Source organism: Triturus cristatus, chromosome 8 (assembly GCF_964204655.1).
Source record: "Triturus cristatus chromosome 8, aTriCri1.1, whole genome shotgun sequence".
In the NCBI taxonomy this organism is placed as follows: Eukaryota; Metazoa; Chordata; class Amphibia; order Caudata; family Salamandridae; genus Triturus; species Triturus cristatus.
The window spans coordinates 80,999,205-81,014,437 of record NC_140591.1 but is presented as its reverse complement, the minus strand read 5'-3'; the positions used below and the strand labels follow the sequence as shown (position 1 = coordinate 81,014,437).

Here is a 15,233-nt window from a genome sequence, read left to right as displayed (position 1 = left end):
GGTAGCACACTCTCGAACAGGGCTATCCCCGTATGAAGTGATCTTCGGCAGACCACCAAATATGTGGGGGACGCCCATACCACGCAAAATAACTGATATTGACTGTAATATGCTGACAGATTACTTGGCTTCCTTGATGTCTGCACTACAATCTTGTCGTTCACAGGTAGCTGCAGCTTTTCCTGACAACACTGAGGTGAAACCCCATGACGTAGTTCCGGGAGACTTGGTCCTCGTGAGGAACTTTGATCGAAAGACTCAGCTGGAACCTAGGTGGAAGTTGCCTCAGCTGGTGTTGCTCACCACAAGGACAGCCGTGAAGATCGAGGGCAGAAAAGGCTGGATTCATTCAAGTCATATCAAGAAATTTCATGGACTACCAGCAGATGTGAATACCACACCTCGTGTGTCTTCACCCATTGACTCAAAACTTCCTTTTGTGGAAAAAAGTAATTCCGAACATTATAAACTAAAGCTCAGGCCCAATCAGTCGAGCAATTTGATTGTTTAAGTCCTCTCCAAGGTGAAGCGGTTGAATTGTCTCTGACATGTATCCCTTGGACCTGAATAGAGAAAACACCCGAAAAATGTTGAAACGACAGGCGTACTGTAAATCACTGCGTAGTCATTGCATAGTGACATTAATAATTTTGTTTTTCTTAAGTCTTTTAATAATTACTGCAAGTATATTGTTGCACATATATTATCCTATTTCTAGACATGTTTACAATGTTACTGCCGAACATTCTTTTAGTGAATTACCTCCGCTTGAGTTGTCTTATAGATTTGCGCTGCGCAATAACACGTTTATTAATATGTTACACCATTCCCATCAGGTTAGCAATGCTACAAATTGTTGGATATGTGGCCGACTCCCTCCCTATCAGAATTATAAAGGAATTCTACCTCTCTTTCCATACCCGTTCACACACAACGGCTCCTGTGGAGCATGGTTTAGCTTAATCAATTCCCTAGATTCGAATTCTGCAGTTTATCAAGATAACTGGGTATGGGGAAATTTGAACTTAGTTTTGCTTAAAGTCTGCCACCCTAACAAGGAGGGACTTCCCCAGAGAACAGGAACTGATCTAGAAAATGAAGTGTATGGATTAGGTAATTTTACGCTTAATCTCATGATCCTAAATGTCGAATCCGAAGCTACTCCAATTTTGCCCGCTATGTCAATATTTCCAGTAAAAGGTGAATTATGTGTAAGAAAGAATGGTTCCATACATATGGGCCATAGTAGATGCACCACTGTAGTAGAATTTAGTGATCAAGGCAAGTCTACATTTAGAGCTTCCCGCCATTCCTATTTCATATGTGGTCAGACGGCATATGTACGTTTGCCTCTAGATTGGGATGGTACCTGCTACATTGGATTTCTTTTGCCACCTGTTTTTCTAGCTCCTCCTGATTATCACAGAAATACTCATTTAGTATATACTAGAGTAAGGAGAGATCTCCCAATAGTCGATTACACCGAAACAGCATGGGAAAAATACACAGATTTCAATAAAGGTCTCTTTCCCTATATAGGTACAGTTACTAATAGTAAGCTGATATGTAGATTAACCAGAACCCTTGAAGCAGTAGTGAACGAAACTATTTCCGCCTTAGGCAATTTAACAGAAGAACAGTCTGCTATGCGGATTGTTGTGCTTCAAAATCGTCTTGTCCTTGACGTCATCTTGGCCGATAGGGGCGGAGCTTGTAGGGTCATCGGATCAAGTTGTTGCATTTTCATACCAGAAAATTCGCCATCTGTATATAAAGCCATAACTCGCCTTCATAAGATTGTAAGCCAGATACACCAGAATCCAGGCACCTGGACTTGGTCCGGTTGGTTTTGGAGTGTATTATCTACCTTTGGATGGAAGGTCCTATCTTTCCTAGGTATTGGCTTTCTCATACTATTCAGTTGCTGTCTATGCCTACAATGTGGACCAGCGATTTGTGGTCTGTGTGCCACATCGTGTGTCCCATCACCAAGATTTCATTCGTCCCAGAAGAAAAAAGAAGAACAAATGATGCTATATGAACAGATCAACGGATTGATGAAGATTGATATCTCTTGACGGGCAAGTAGGGGACAAGGAGGGAATGTGGAAATATGGATTTTTCTGGTCAGTTATGTCCCCTATCTTGGACCCCAACGGTTCTATGTGCATGTTACAAGTACATGTATGTTCCCTCCAGTTCCAGTTATGAAGACGCAAATACATGTGCGTCCACCGTTAACATGTCCTCTGTCAGATCCGCCATGAATAGGCCGGATATTCCATTCCTAAGTATGAAAGGCCACCGGCTTTATATGGTTCACTTATGCCATTTTACAGTCCAGGCAAGTAGGCCCTGATTCTGTCATCAAACTTTTCTTGCTTTCTGCCTCTGAAGCTCCAGTCTGAGCCTGCATCTGTGACCATGAACTTTGTCTCATTCTCTGCGCGGCTCACGAAGCCTGACATCAGCCTGCTGTCTGCCAAAAACTGTATTTCACCTTCGAAGTTATCTGCTCCGTTCCCTGCCCGATGCATTCCTGTCTAGTAGTTTAAGTAAACATTCTTCCAGCTACCGAGCAAAGGCCCGGCTTCTCCGTCTTCATGCAAGTAATTCATAGCCCTGTTATTATGGAAGATTCCGCCCTCGCATCTAGTATAGACACTTAGACGCTTGTACACGCACTAACAGTCAGTATAGTCAGTATAGAATAAGATTCTACTCGAAGAAACCTCTCTTTTGGATAACATAGTTCTTTAAACATAGGATGTTAGATATGATTTGGGATTAGGTTGACTTGACCCTCCAGACTTCTGTCGCCACATGTAGAGCTAAATGTCAAGTCCCCTTCACCCCCTAGTTGCACGTCAATTACACGTCATGCTGCTGCGCGCGCATATCTGCCAAGTATTTCTGCTGACATTGCGAAATTCTTTCATGTAACCACCCTCTTATGACATCACATCTGATGACGTTCTTTAAATCACTCCCAGTTACGCCTATTTTTGCTACGTACGAATATATTATCACCACTATCAATTGTTACGCCTCTTGTATTTGCTTCACTGTAATGCCTATTGTATAAAAGTAATTGATTGTCAATAATGTATGTACTTCACTTCCTGAACCTTCGTGGTGATGGAACCTGGAGCAACCGATTATAATCAACCACTGGAATAAAGCCCATTCCGAACCTCTAATACCACGGATTCTGCCTCTTATTTACTGAGCTATTTTATTATGTTTCTGTATCAAATTAAGTCCCGGTAATTAAATTATTTACCACAGAGTAAACCCTGCATTAACTCTAAACTTTTACGTTTTGCCTTGATTATGTTGAAACATGGATATTCGCAAATAAGCAGCCATGTTAAATAGATTAGAATCAGAAATCTTCCCAACTGGCATTCAAGTGAATCCACCTTCTCCTTTCAAGTAGCCCAGTCACAAGGAAGAGTACAAATCTACTACTGTACAGTAGAGAAAATGTGGTACCAACTCAGACAACAGTCTTTCTTTCACCACTCAAGCCAATTGGCTGATGTCAGAGAAGTAGTCCAACTCCTTCCTTTGAGTAAAAGAAAACAATTATCCAGGCTAACATTTGTCTAGACTGGATTAGTCCAAGTCCAAATGTATGGGTTTTAAATTACAACTAAGGCAAACTCAGGCTGTCACAATTTTTTGTCAGCCAGCATTTCACTATCAAGTAATCTCCATTAAAGGATTTATAGTCTTTCCCCAATCGGAGGGAGTGCAAGCTAATTACCTGTAACACTGGTTCTCCATTCGTTCAAGGACATTTTTCAGAGCATGAGTTTCCTGTTGGTGTCCATGCTCTAGTGCAATACTGCAAAGTTGGAAGAGGTCTAAGGCACCGTTTGGATCTTTAAGGGTTCAAGGTTTTTTCAATGTGTTTTTAGCATTTTGCTCTTTTTTTATCAATTAGGGATTTTAAAACATTAGCTTTTCACTAGAAAGGTTTTTGGAGATATCTCTGATGATATGAGAGAGATTGCTGAGATTGTGTTTCGTCACCCTTGTAAACTATCATGCTTAGGCCCTCATATAGAGGTGGGCGGTAATGGGACATCAGATGAAGATTGTGGGATATCCTCTCTATTTAGAGAGCTGCAGTTTTCAGTCTGCTCAATGGGGAGAATGGTGTTTGAGTGGTCGGTAATTAAGGAAAGCCCCTTCAACTTAATCCTGCCAGCAAAACTTCTGCCCATGAATGTCAGGGAAACCATGTCCACACCCGAGGAAAACCTCCCTTCATGAGTGGAACATTGGTTATGTGTGTCACTTGTGGAACATTGGTAATGTAAATCACACAGATGAGGAACACGTTAAGTGTCATGATTGCCTTACTTCTTGTCCGATCCAAAGCAGAATAGAGTCAGAGGGAAAGATAAACTGTAAACAACCCCCTTAATCTTTACTAAAAGGGGAATCCTTGTGATCCATTAGCTTGAGTCATTTTGTATTTCACCACTTTTCGCTAAGGAGTAAGTCTGGAATTCTTACTAAAGATGGTCTATTTAGGGCCAGTGGGGCACAGTAGGTAACACATTTACCATATTTCTGTGATATAAATGGCTAAAGAGGTGTAACACAATATAAGCTATAACTGGCAAGGAAGTTCATTTAGTGTTTGTTAGCCTTGATCAGCAGTCCTTCTGCTGGAACTCCACTGTTTCTAGCTGCTGTCCACTCCCCCACCACACTCAACATGTGTGGTTTGGGGTTTCAAGAGACAAATAGGTTTCTTAAATGCTGAGAAAAGGCCAGCTCAGCCGACTGGGTTGCAAAGACTGGATTTGGGAAATAGTGGTGCCAGCCTTTGGTTCCTTGAAAGATTTATCCCCAAATAACCTATGAATGCTGCATCTATCTGAGGATAAAGGGTGGGGAAGGAGGTTGTCCTTTACATGAATTAAGACAAATGCTTACAAGAGCATTGTAGATTTATAGTAGACCTTTTCTGAATCACAAATATTTTTTGACCAATAAAGGCAGAGGGCTTCCCGCTGGACTGGCAGAAGTGGAGATGATTGAGCGGGCACGGGAGAAGCGTGCATGGGAAGCAACGCTGCCTTCTCTTCAGGATATGTCACAACTGGAGAAGAGAAGGAAAATGATGGATGAGCAAGAGAGGAAAGAGTGGGCTTTCCGGGAACAGGAAATAGGAAAGTAAGTGCAACATGCTCACCTATGACTGTCTAACTGCTCTGTTCCTTTGGGTGAGTTTTTATAAAGGAGGAGTACTCCGATAGTAACACACAAATGCTGTAATAACCCTACTGCACAGCCTTACAAAAAGGATTACCATATGGTAATGGAGTAACATCCACACATTTTACTTTATTATTTCAGTGGCAGCAACATGCCTCAGATCTCAATTCAGCTCAAGCCTCTTTACTTGTAACAGTGGCACTAATGTATGATAACTTGATTACGGCACAACTATAAATGTTACTGTTAGATTAACATGAGTGAATGTTGCGGTTAATCCAACCATAAAATAAAGAATACATACCATTAGGTTCAAAAATATAAAATCAGTCTCAAGACTTATATTAGGAAATTATATTTTTATTGGGGGATTATACTACTTGCTAGGCCTAAGCAACAATGTGCTGATACATGTATCTATGTGATAGAAGCACCTAGAGATACATAGCATGGCCTGTATCCCATGGCAAAACATATTTAAAATTCATATGTAGAGTCACCAAACCGCTTTGTGAACTATCAAGTGTTGAACAGGTCGTGCAAACAGTGCACATGTGTTCAGTGAAAGAAGAGTGTTTTAGGTATCTTTAAAAAAAACACAAAGTCCAGCTGCCTGCATATGACAGGTGTGAAGTACTTTATTTAAAGATTTTTTATAGCTCTGGGCACCACATTGCCCCCTTCAGAACACTAGCTTACATAATTAAAAGAGCAAACAAGCAGAAGAGTGTTAAAATCCAGTTGGAAGAACTGGTCCTATATATGGAATATGTCTGCCTCTTTTATTTGATATGTATTTACTAGTCCCCTTGTAAATACAGCCCACCAGATTCTCCTTGGCCCTTAGCAAGCACTGGTTTGAATCAAATTACCAGCTTTGCTGTGACCCACACATGTTCCTCAACTTACCTGGAGACAATGCCTTTTGGGCAACAATGCCACCCTGGCAGAGACTGTCAGGAATACATCTTATTTGAATGAGTTACTAGAACACCTTAGCTGAATTATGCACATACATGAAATCCACCACATAACTTTAAAAGACTTTATTAATATGTCAAAGCCTGGTTTTAATGCTGAATATATGAAAAATCATAATTGCAAATATAAGCATTATGGTGAGCAAAATCAGAGGAGTAAATTTCCCTGCTGCCTCTGTGGCTCCTGGTGGACCTCCACCCCTCAGGGCCCCCCAACTCTTCGGGGGGCCACATTCAGCCCAAACCCAAGATATTGGAGACTTGGGGTACAATTTTCACATTCCGCTGCGGGGCATACATTTTTGTTATGCCACTGAGCAACATGAACATGTAAATAATATGAACATTATCAGCAATTTGTATATGGAATCTTTGATGCAATCGCTTTCTTACTACTTCTTACTAGTGTCCACATTAACAAAAAATCCTGCCAACAGTGGTTTCCTAAATGGCACACGATCATATCTGCTCATTGTTCATATTTTTCCAGTCTGTCGCCTGTCTGCAGGTAAAGCCAGTCTTTGTCTCTTTTTTGTCTATGTTGATGCAACCTGTTTGTCATAGATGCTCCTGGGAGGGCTGAAGCTTCTTTTTCACACAGATTTTATATAATATTTCTCAGTATTATTTTCAGAAAAATTAGCCTTAACGTATGAATTCCCTTGTATATTCATCTAAAGCTACTATGTTTCTCTCCTAATAATCCACCTCATGAATACTTAGCATATGAACTATTGTATCCAACTATAAGAAAACATTGTTAAACTATGAATATATAGAAATAAAACAGAAAATAGTAACTGTGTAAAAAACATATGTAAATGATAATGAGCTCACAAATAAATGTACGGTATGAGGAGGCTCTGAAGCTGAAATAAGACAAGGCATACGAAGGGCATGCAGACCTTTTAGCTGGCTCTTTTTGTGTTTGCAATCTACTTCAGGATCAGGGTAAAGTGGAAGAGGCTCGGAGGAGATGAGTTTATCATCCTGGTGGACCAATACATAGTAATCCATGATATCCCACTATATTACATTGTTCAAAAAGTGTTGAAAAGCATCTGTGTTCCAGAAAAGGAAAGCATTTTCCTTTGAGTAGCTTCATTGTGAGGATGGTGATAATAGCCTTGTAACTAAGGGCTGAAGCAGTTCAGAGTGATTTGAAAATGGAGCAAAAATCATCTGAGAAGGGAACTTACAAGTTTGCAAAATATAGTAGAATTTAAAGAAGAATGTAGGTTCTCCATATCCAAGCTCTAAAACAATTTTATGGCAACCCAAGTTTCAGATTTAAGAGATAAATGGGGGGAGTAGTATTGGTAGAATCCTTAGGGATGATGTTGGGTATTGAAATGCTACACTGCTGCCAATGAGACCCAACCAATCTCTTAACATGTTTTGGGGCAGCTCCCCATTATGTCTGAGTTTTTGTATTGTCTATTGGTGGTTGTATGTGATAGTTTTCTGAAAGGAGGGACGTGTGATGCATAAAGGGAGGGCAAAGAAGCTGTTCTTTTGACTTTGTTACTGTGAGAATGGTCCCCAAAAGTAAAAGGATAATTGATGTTTAATAAAGGTGAACCCCCACAAACATAAGCGGACAATCTAAGTACCTGAGATGTGATCTCGCTGGCACCTCCCTTGAAAATAAAGATGGTAGCTATGCCCAAATTTGGAATAAATGAACAGATTAGGACACTCCTACAAGCAGAGCTTGGAGAAAATTGGGGTGCACCTAAAAGTTCCAGCTCCGTGTAAAGAAAAGTCGGCTAGACATGCAGTCACTGAAAATGTTTGATCCACCTGCTGGCTCCAACAAATGAGGCAGCACCGTGACCCTAATGGGAAGCAGTAACTAGTAGAGCGCTCATCTGATGATGAGGCTTTGCTTAGGAGATGGGCTGTTGTGCTGTTCCATCTCTATCCTTACCTTCATAGACAAGATCTCTCAGCATTGCATGGAGGGGCGCTTCACTGATTGTCCCTCTCTGCTGCTTCTCTTGATCTGTACTGGCCCCTGCTGGTGGTCGCAGCATGATAGGGTTCCCTGCTTTGAGTACCCAGCTCTGTGGCATTGTGGATTCCCACCTGGTACTAACAATGGAAACAGATTCAATAGCACCCATAGCAATAGGGTGGTTTTCCTGGATCGTATGATAACTGTAAAGGTGTAAAGGCCCAGACCATGAGGAATCACACTGACCCTAAAAGTAGTAAGAGACTGCCCCCACCTGCATCCCTCGCATTTTGGGGGACATACACCAAAAATAGGTGGAAGGATTAATGGGGGATCCTGCAGTTGCTGGACCCCCACCTTTGTAATTGCCAATCTGAGTGCTTAAGGGTGCCACACAAAACCTATGTCTGTTAGTTTGTAAATCCCAACTATTCAGAAAGCTGTGCATATTGGAGGGATTAGCCCTTTCTTAGACCTGGTCCTCTCTGAAGGGTCACCCCAGATTTTTGCTTTCTTCTGCCTTTTGTTAGTTGAACCTGTTTTTTTGTTTGCTTTTAGGACTATGTGTACTGTGTTCCTGCTAATCAGTTGTAAAGTGCTTCTGCCCTGTTCCCTAAAACATTGCAAAATTGTCTTATACCTGATGGTAGATATAAATAGTGGGTACAATATGTACCCAGGGTCTGTCAATTAAATGCTGCTAGCGGGCTGCACACTCATTGTGCCACCCATTAAACTAGCCCTTTAAAACATGTCTCTGGTCTGTCTCTGCAGCCTATAATGCAGTTTTAAACTACCATTTCGATTTGGAAAAATAAACCTTTTGCCAAGCCTAACAGTTCATCTTTAATACTTATAAGTCACCCCTATGAAATGCCCTACCCACCCATTGGGCCATGTTTTTCCCCACTTTCCAGTTTGAATTGCGCGTTTGTTGGGCAACATAAACATAGTGATGGTGCCAGACTGATTCCATGCACCACTCGCAGGATATGTCGTCTTAGAGACCAGCTAGCCTACATTGCCACCAGATGCACCACTAAACCTAGACAGGTAGCAAATGGTTTTGGCAACCACAGAACATGACAACTCTGAACCCCTCTCAGGGCTCGTGGTAACAGATTTAAAACCTTTTCATGCAGCTCACATCGTGTTCTGTTACTCTCAGCGAAATACACAAGGAATATACAATGAGGCGTTTTCAATCTTTTTTGAACCAGCGTGATTCTTGTATAGAATATATGTGCTGCTATGATCAATAGACAGACGCAGATAAAAATGATTAGCAATATAAGGATGGTGAACAGAACGAAAAGCTCCACCATCTTACTAAGACAATGTATATATGCATTCCCCAACCTAGGTGCCTGAGGTGTGTGTATGTGTTCTGCCAAGGACCACGATGATCTAACCCCATTACCTGATGGTAAAGAATTTAAGTCCCAACTTGGTCACAAATTGGACATCCCATCCAGAGGCATCAACAAGTAGCTGGGCTGAAGGTTCAGCACGTAGTGACCTCACAATGACAGCAAAGGGCTCCTCTGCCTAATCCTGGAAATGCTTGTTATTCATAATGAAAAGCATCCATGTTTCTGAGCCAAGACCTTAGGCAGGCCAACATTGTTATGATTCCATTGATAGCTCTGTCGCCTTGTGGATGAAAATAAATAATGACATTTGCAAAATATGTGTCAAGGCCTTGCACGTGATGTTCAAGGAGTTATGATAATGTTCTCATTTTATTTTTCAGAGTATTATATAGCGCGAACTAGAACCGAGACATCGGGTATCAGAGTGCTTTAAATAAGCACCAGTTTCGTTAAAGATGGACACATTCATTTTGATTAGGCATGGGAAGATTAAGTGATTTGCCCAGAATCACAGGATGTTGAGTGACCTGGCAGAGACTCAAACCGGTTCCCCAGCTCCGTGGTCGAGCGCTCTAACCGTAAGGCTACATTTAAGTGGAATCTGTGAGCCGGGTGGTTTTTGAGAAGAGAAACAAACCTGCCATTGTCTCACACGCAAATGTGTGTCAAAAGTCATCGTGTGAAAGAGAAGGCAACTTAGGAACCGTGTACATGGTAAAAAATGACAGCGTTTTTCCCCAGGTCTATCTAATATACATGACAAATGAAAAGGGTGCATGGTATTTAAAAAGAGGGACATGTGGGTTTAGGTTTTACATGGCCTTGCAGTCAAAAACTCTTAAAGTCATTTTGCACTGTTATAAGACTATCACTCCCTTGGACTAACTCTGGGTTGCCTTATTACTCTTAATAAGTGAAAATGCCACTTTTACAAAGTTGTGATTTTGCATCGCAAACCAACCGTGCCTTCGTGTCAGGGTCACATGACTGTGAATGGTTCTCCTATTGTGGGTTGTGCATTGGTTCCAGACATGGAAACTAAGAAGGTCTAGATGTGATGGTAGACGATCTTCCTGAAAGAATGGCTAGGGAAGAGTTGTGCCCTGCCATGATTACACACCCAAGGTCCCTGCCTGCAGCACACAGAAAGAAACCTTAAACCAAGCTTGCATTTGCATTTGTCATACTAGAGAGTTTGGAACCAGGACCAGGGGAAGGCCAGGGAATTCCCCCACAGAAAGTCTGGCACCACGTATAAAAAAGCACCACCTGGACCTGCTTGAGCCCTGCTGCTGGCCTCTGCTGTAGTGAGTCCTGATCCCCCAAGAAGTGACCCCCCCCCCCCGGTCCCAAACCCTTGGCCAGCATCAAAGTGGACTCCTCCAGAAGAAAAGGTGAAGATTCAGAGGTTTTGGGCTCCTCATGACCATGAAGTGACCTCTTCATACTGAGCATCGACTGCCTATGATGACCGCCAACACAAAACTCCAGCATCACCTACTCTCCCTGCCAACAGTGACTGTCTGCAACAACCGCGAACGCGAGGCTCCTGCGGGACCTACACTTTGCACCGACATTGTCAGCTCGCGTCGACTGCCAACACAAAGTTCCTGTGGCCACTGGCTCTTCTCGCTACAGCAGTGACCATCTGCGATGCCCAAACTTTTCCTCATGCCAACCATGACCTCCTTGTGGCCTTCGCCATCGCGAATAGCTGTTTTTTGCGCGGACTTGAGAAAGTAACAGTTCAGCGGTACGAACCTGGTTCCTGTATCCAACCCACTCTCCATTGCAGTCAGCCTGGACGTGCGACTTTTCCCTGGTATAGTGTGACTGGTGTCACTTTAATGATGAAAAAATACTATTTTTCTGAATTGGTTTGGGATTTTTCTTGTGTTTTGTTTTCATGTTATTACTGTTTTGGTAGTGCATAAATACACAGGTTTATTTAGTGGCTTATGTGGTTTACCCTGACAAGAATTGTATTTACTATTTGAGTGGGGCTTCCATCCCTCTCACCTTATAACCAGATTTCTCACAATCTCTCCACTTTCCAACGCTTTGATGCTACCTCAGGAGGTATGGAGTCAACTATCCTCTAGCTGATTGAAGTCACTCAGTGACCAGATGAAGCATCAAAATGCCTTGTAACCGAAAGATCGAAACTGGGGGGTGCTAGAAGAGATCAATAACATGGCGGTAAGAAACAAAAAGCTCCTTTTTACCAAAGAAGCTTTGAAAACTTGCCTAGCCCGGCTTACAAGATTAATGGATGAGGACCTCTATGGTCTAATGGGACATCCTAAATAATTCTTAGGAGCAATCACAACAGTGAAATCTATTCTTGGGTTGACGAGGAAAAGATAATGTAATATCAAGTGAAGATACAAAACCTGGAGGTTTCTGTGAAACTAAAAGTGATTTGAAGACTTAAAAAACAAGACGAGCATTACAAATATGAGAAGAGCCTGTAACTTAGAAGAAAAGGCAGAACCAAGGTTCAGCTCCTCCAGTTACTCTTTGCTCACTTATTGAATCTTAACAAGAAAACAAAAGTGGGGCTGGAATGAGTCCATCAAGTGGAACCAAGACTTACCAGCAAAGATTAAAAATCAAGGGGCATAGTGACGAAAATCTCTTCATACAATTAGGAATATATCAGAGATATGATGAAATAATGAGCACCAATTTTTTAAAATAGTGCTCGCATCCTCTTTGATGTTGCTTAGGGCAAACCTTTTTTTTTATAAAGAAAGGCTTTGAAACAAGTGATGGCCACTCTAAGTGAAAATAAGACTCAAGGTGCTTCATATGTGGATGAAGGAGAGTGACCATACCATACTGGAGGATAAAGTATCTGATCCTGTAAATCTATTTCATCCAAAGTGCCCATTCACACAGTGGAAGAGGACTGAACTGGATGGAGACCGTCCGAGGTCTGGTAATGACTTGGAAGAAGGTTAGGCAGCAAGCTCATGCTGTGGTAGATCAGTGATGTGGCATGACATTGAAAGACAAGAAGCTGCTAATCAACTGGACCACATGAAGCCTTACAAGGACCCAGTGGGCACTGGAATGGAGACTGAAAGCAGATTCAAGGTGATACCTTGGGGAAGGTGGGAAGCAGAGGGTTCATGGGATTTCAGTCAGGGTGGGAGTGATTATAGCCCCTGTTCACAATGACACTACATTAAAAAGACGTACCTTACAACACAGTCAAATGTCAAATTCCTAGCACTCAATTTATAGACCTAAGCTCTTCTGCTAAATATAAATGAATATGAGTATATGTAAGAATGGCTAGGGCAGATGTGATTTCTTTATAGATACGTCTAGTCTCAAACCTGTATACTTTCCTATTTAGATGCACTCTAAAGATGGCGCCAAGGATTAATATTATGCTTGTAGTTATTAATTTTGCATTGTAGTATCCTCACTGATAGTCATAAATGGAGATCCTGGAACACATCTTCTATTTAATTTTCTGACAGAACTTGCAACTGGACACTGAGTGGAAAGATGGTAGACAGTCCACCCACAGAATAAAGGTCTGTGGCAGTCTTCTTCCTGCCACACGGAAGGCACTTCACAAATAGTGAAGGCGTTGAAAGTGGACAATCTTCAGAAATGATGAAAATGTTTTGAAGAGACATTTAAAACATTCAAGGAGATAACTTTCCTGAAGGGTTCTAGGATCCAGTCAGCATGAATCGGAATTTGATTTTTAATGAATCTGTGAGTCAAACCGCCTGTACAAGGCATGCTGAGAGATGGACGCTGCTAGCTCCTTTAAGAATCAGTGTGTCCTTTTTGACCTCTTGCTCTCTTATCCTACAAGCACCCCTTTCTTAATTTTTTTCTCTACAGTAATGTGGAAGTTTAAGATTCCATACTGTATGTTTGTATGTATATGTTATTTCTGCAGCGCAGACCTAGCCAAAAGGCAGTGGAGTGCGGAACATGGTTGAAGGCATGCTTAAAGTTAGCAGTAATAGGAGAGGAAGCTGAGCTGTGGATGGTTAATGCTATGTTAATTTAATTTGATACCGTGCACGAATTACCCCTAGAGGGGTATCTCAGCACAGGCTGCGAAATGCAGGCAAAAATGTAACGCAAAATTAAAACTGCAGTGTCATAAACAGTTTTCTAAATTTTATATGGTCTGTACACATTCAGATGTTGTGTGTCAAATCGTTCCAGTAGGAGGGAGCCAGGTAAGAGAACGACTTTCCTCCACATCTTGACCGTCGAATACGAGGGATGATAAGTAAGGTTTTATCTGAGGATCTCAGGTTCCTGACTGGGCAATAGTGTCTGAGCTTCTGGTTTAGATAGCTAAGACCTTTCCCAATTAAAGATGTGTGGTTAAGACAACAGATTTTAAAGATTATTCTTGTCCTGTCTAGCAGCCAGTATAAGGTTCTCAACAAAAGTGTGGATGCAGAACCAGGAGGGAGGTTGCAAATGAGATGGGCTGCTGTGTTTTGAACACCCTGTAGTTTAGACAGTATTGTCTCTTCAGCAGAAGCTAGCAATGTGATGCCATAGTCTAATCTGCTGATAATGAATGCCTGGACTATGGTTTTCCTGGCCGAAAGAGGGAGGAAAAGAAGAGCCTGCAGCAGGTGCATCATATGGAAGCAGGTGCCGGTTGTTGATTAAACCTGCTCTTGTATAGTTAGTTCCTAGTTCTGAAGGCCACCAGTCAAAGGACCAGAGCTGTAGGGCCTTACCAAACAGGTTAATCTCATTTTATGCTGCATTCAACTGAAAGCAGTGATTGGTCATCCAAGCTGCAATTGCTTTCCTCCCTTTGGAGAAAAGTTCTATGGATTTGACCAGGTCTTTGTCAATGGAGATGACCATGTGTCATCGGCATAGGACAGAATTTCAAATCCAAACGGTTCACGATCTTGGCAAGGGGTGCCACATATACGTTAAATAGAGTAGGACTTAAACATGAGCCCTGAGGCATATGTGATGCATTTTGATGTAGTGTTCTTTAAAAAGATGAGTCTTCAATGCTTTCCTTCATTGCAGCAGCATTGCGGCTGTCCTGATGGATATGGAGATGTTGCTTCAAATTCTAGGTGCATAGATGCACACAGTTGTCTTTTTTATTTTTATCACTTTTTGGCCTGCAGTCTTATGATGTCCTGTCTGTGGGTGTGCCGAGAACCACCAGAAATGGTGAGCCTGTCTGTAAGATAAGCGCAGTTGCTGGCTGTGATGGCTTTGTAAATGGCACTGTTGGTTTTGAGTATGGGATGGTGTGGCAAGGAGAGCCAATGGAGTTCCATCATAATGGGGGAGAAGAAATCATATTTCTTCAGGCCCTGAATGAAATGTGCTGCTGCGTGTAGGATGCCCCTAAGGTGTGCCAGTGCGGGGTCTGGTCATGGAGTAGAGCATTACCACCATCCATTGTGAGGGACTCCATTTTTCAGCAAGATACTGCATTGTGGGTTTCAAAGTGGCTGTCTGATTGTGGAAAAATATAGTAAATGGCACCAGATTTATTTTATGAAGGTGACATTTACATTGGCCATATATTTTTGTTATATACACTTCTGTTGGATTACATATCTATAAAGTTATTACAGCAGTCTTCCCTGTTTGCTGAAAGAACTAATTTTATGTTTATGGCTTCAGTAAGGATTTCTAACTAAGTAAGATTTTCTTTTCCCA

General features: G+C 41.8%; 1 protein-coding gene across 2 annotated transcripts in view; it reads left to right on the top strand.

Annotated features, from left to right (window-relative positions):
* CFAP91 (cilia and flagella associated protein 91) overlaps positions 1–15,233 on the top strand; it is a 587,002-nt gene that overhangs the window by 312,179 nt on the left and 259,590 nt on the right. For both annotated transcript variants that reach the window (XM_085621057.1, XM_085621056.1), the window contains exon 7: positions 5,016–5,193. In XM_085621057.1, the coding sequence (XP_085477183.1) occupies positions 5,016–5,193 (178 nt within the window). The remainder of the gene's footprint in view (positions 1–5,015; positions 5,194–15,233) is intronic.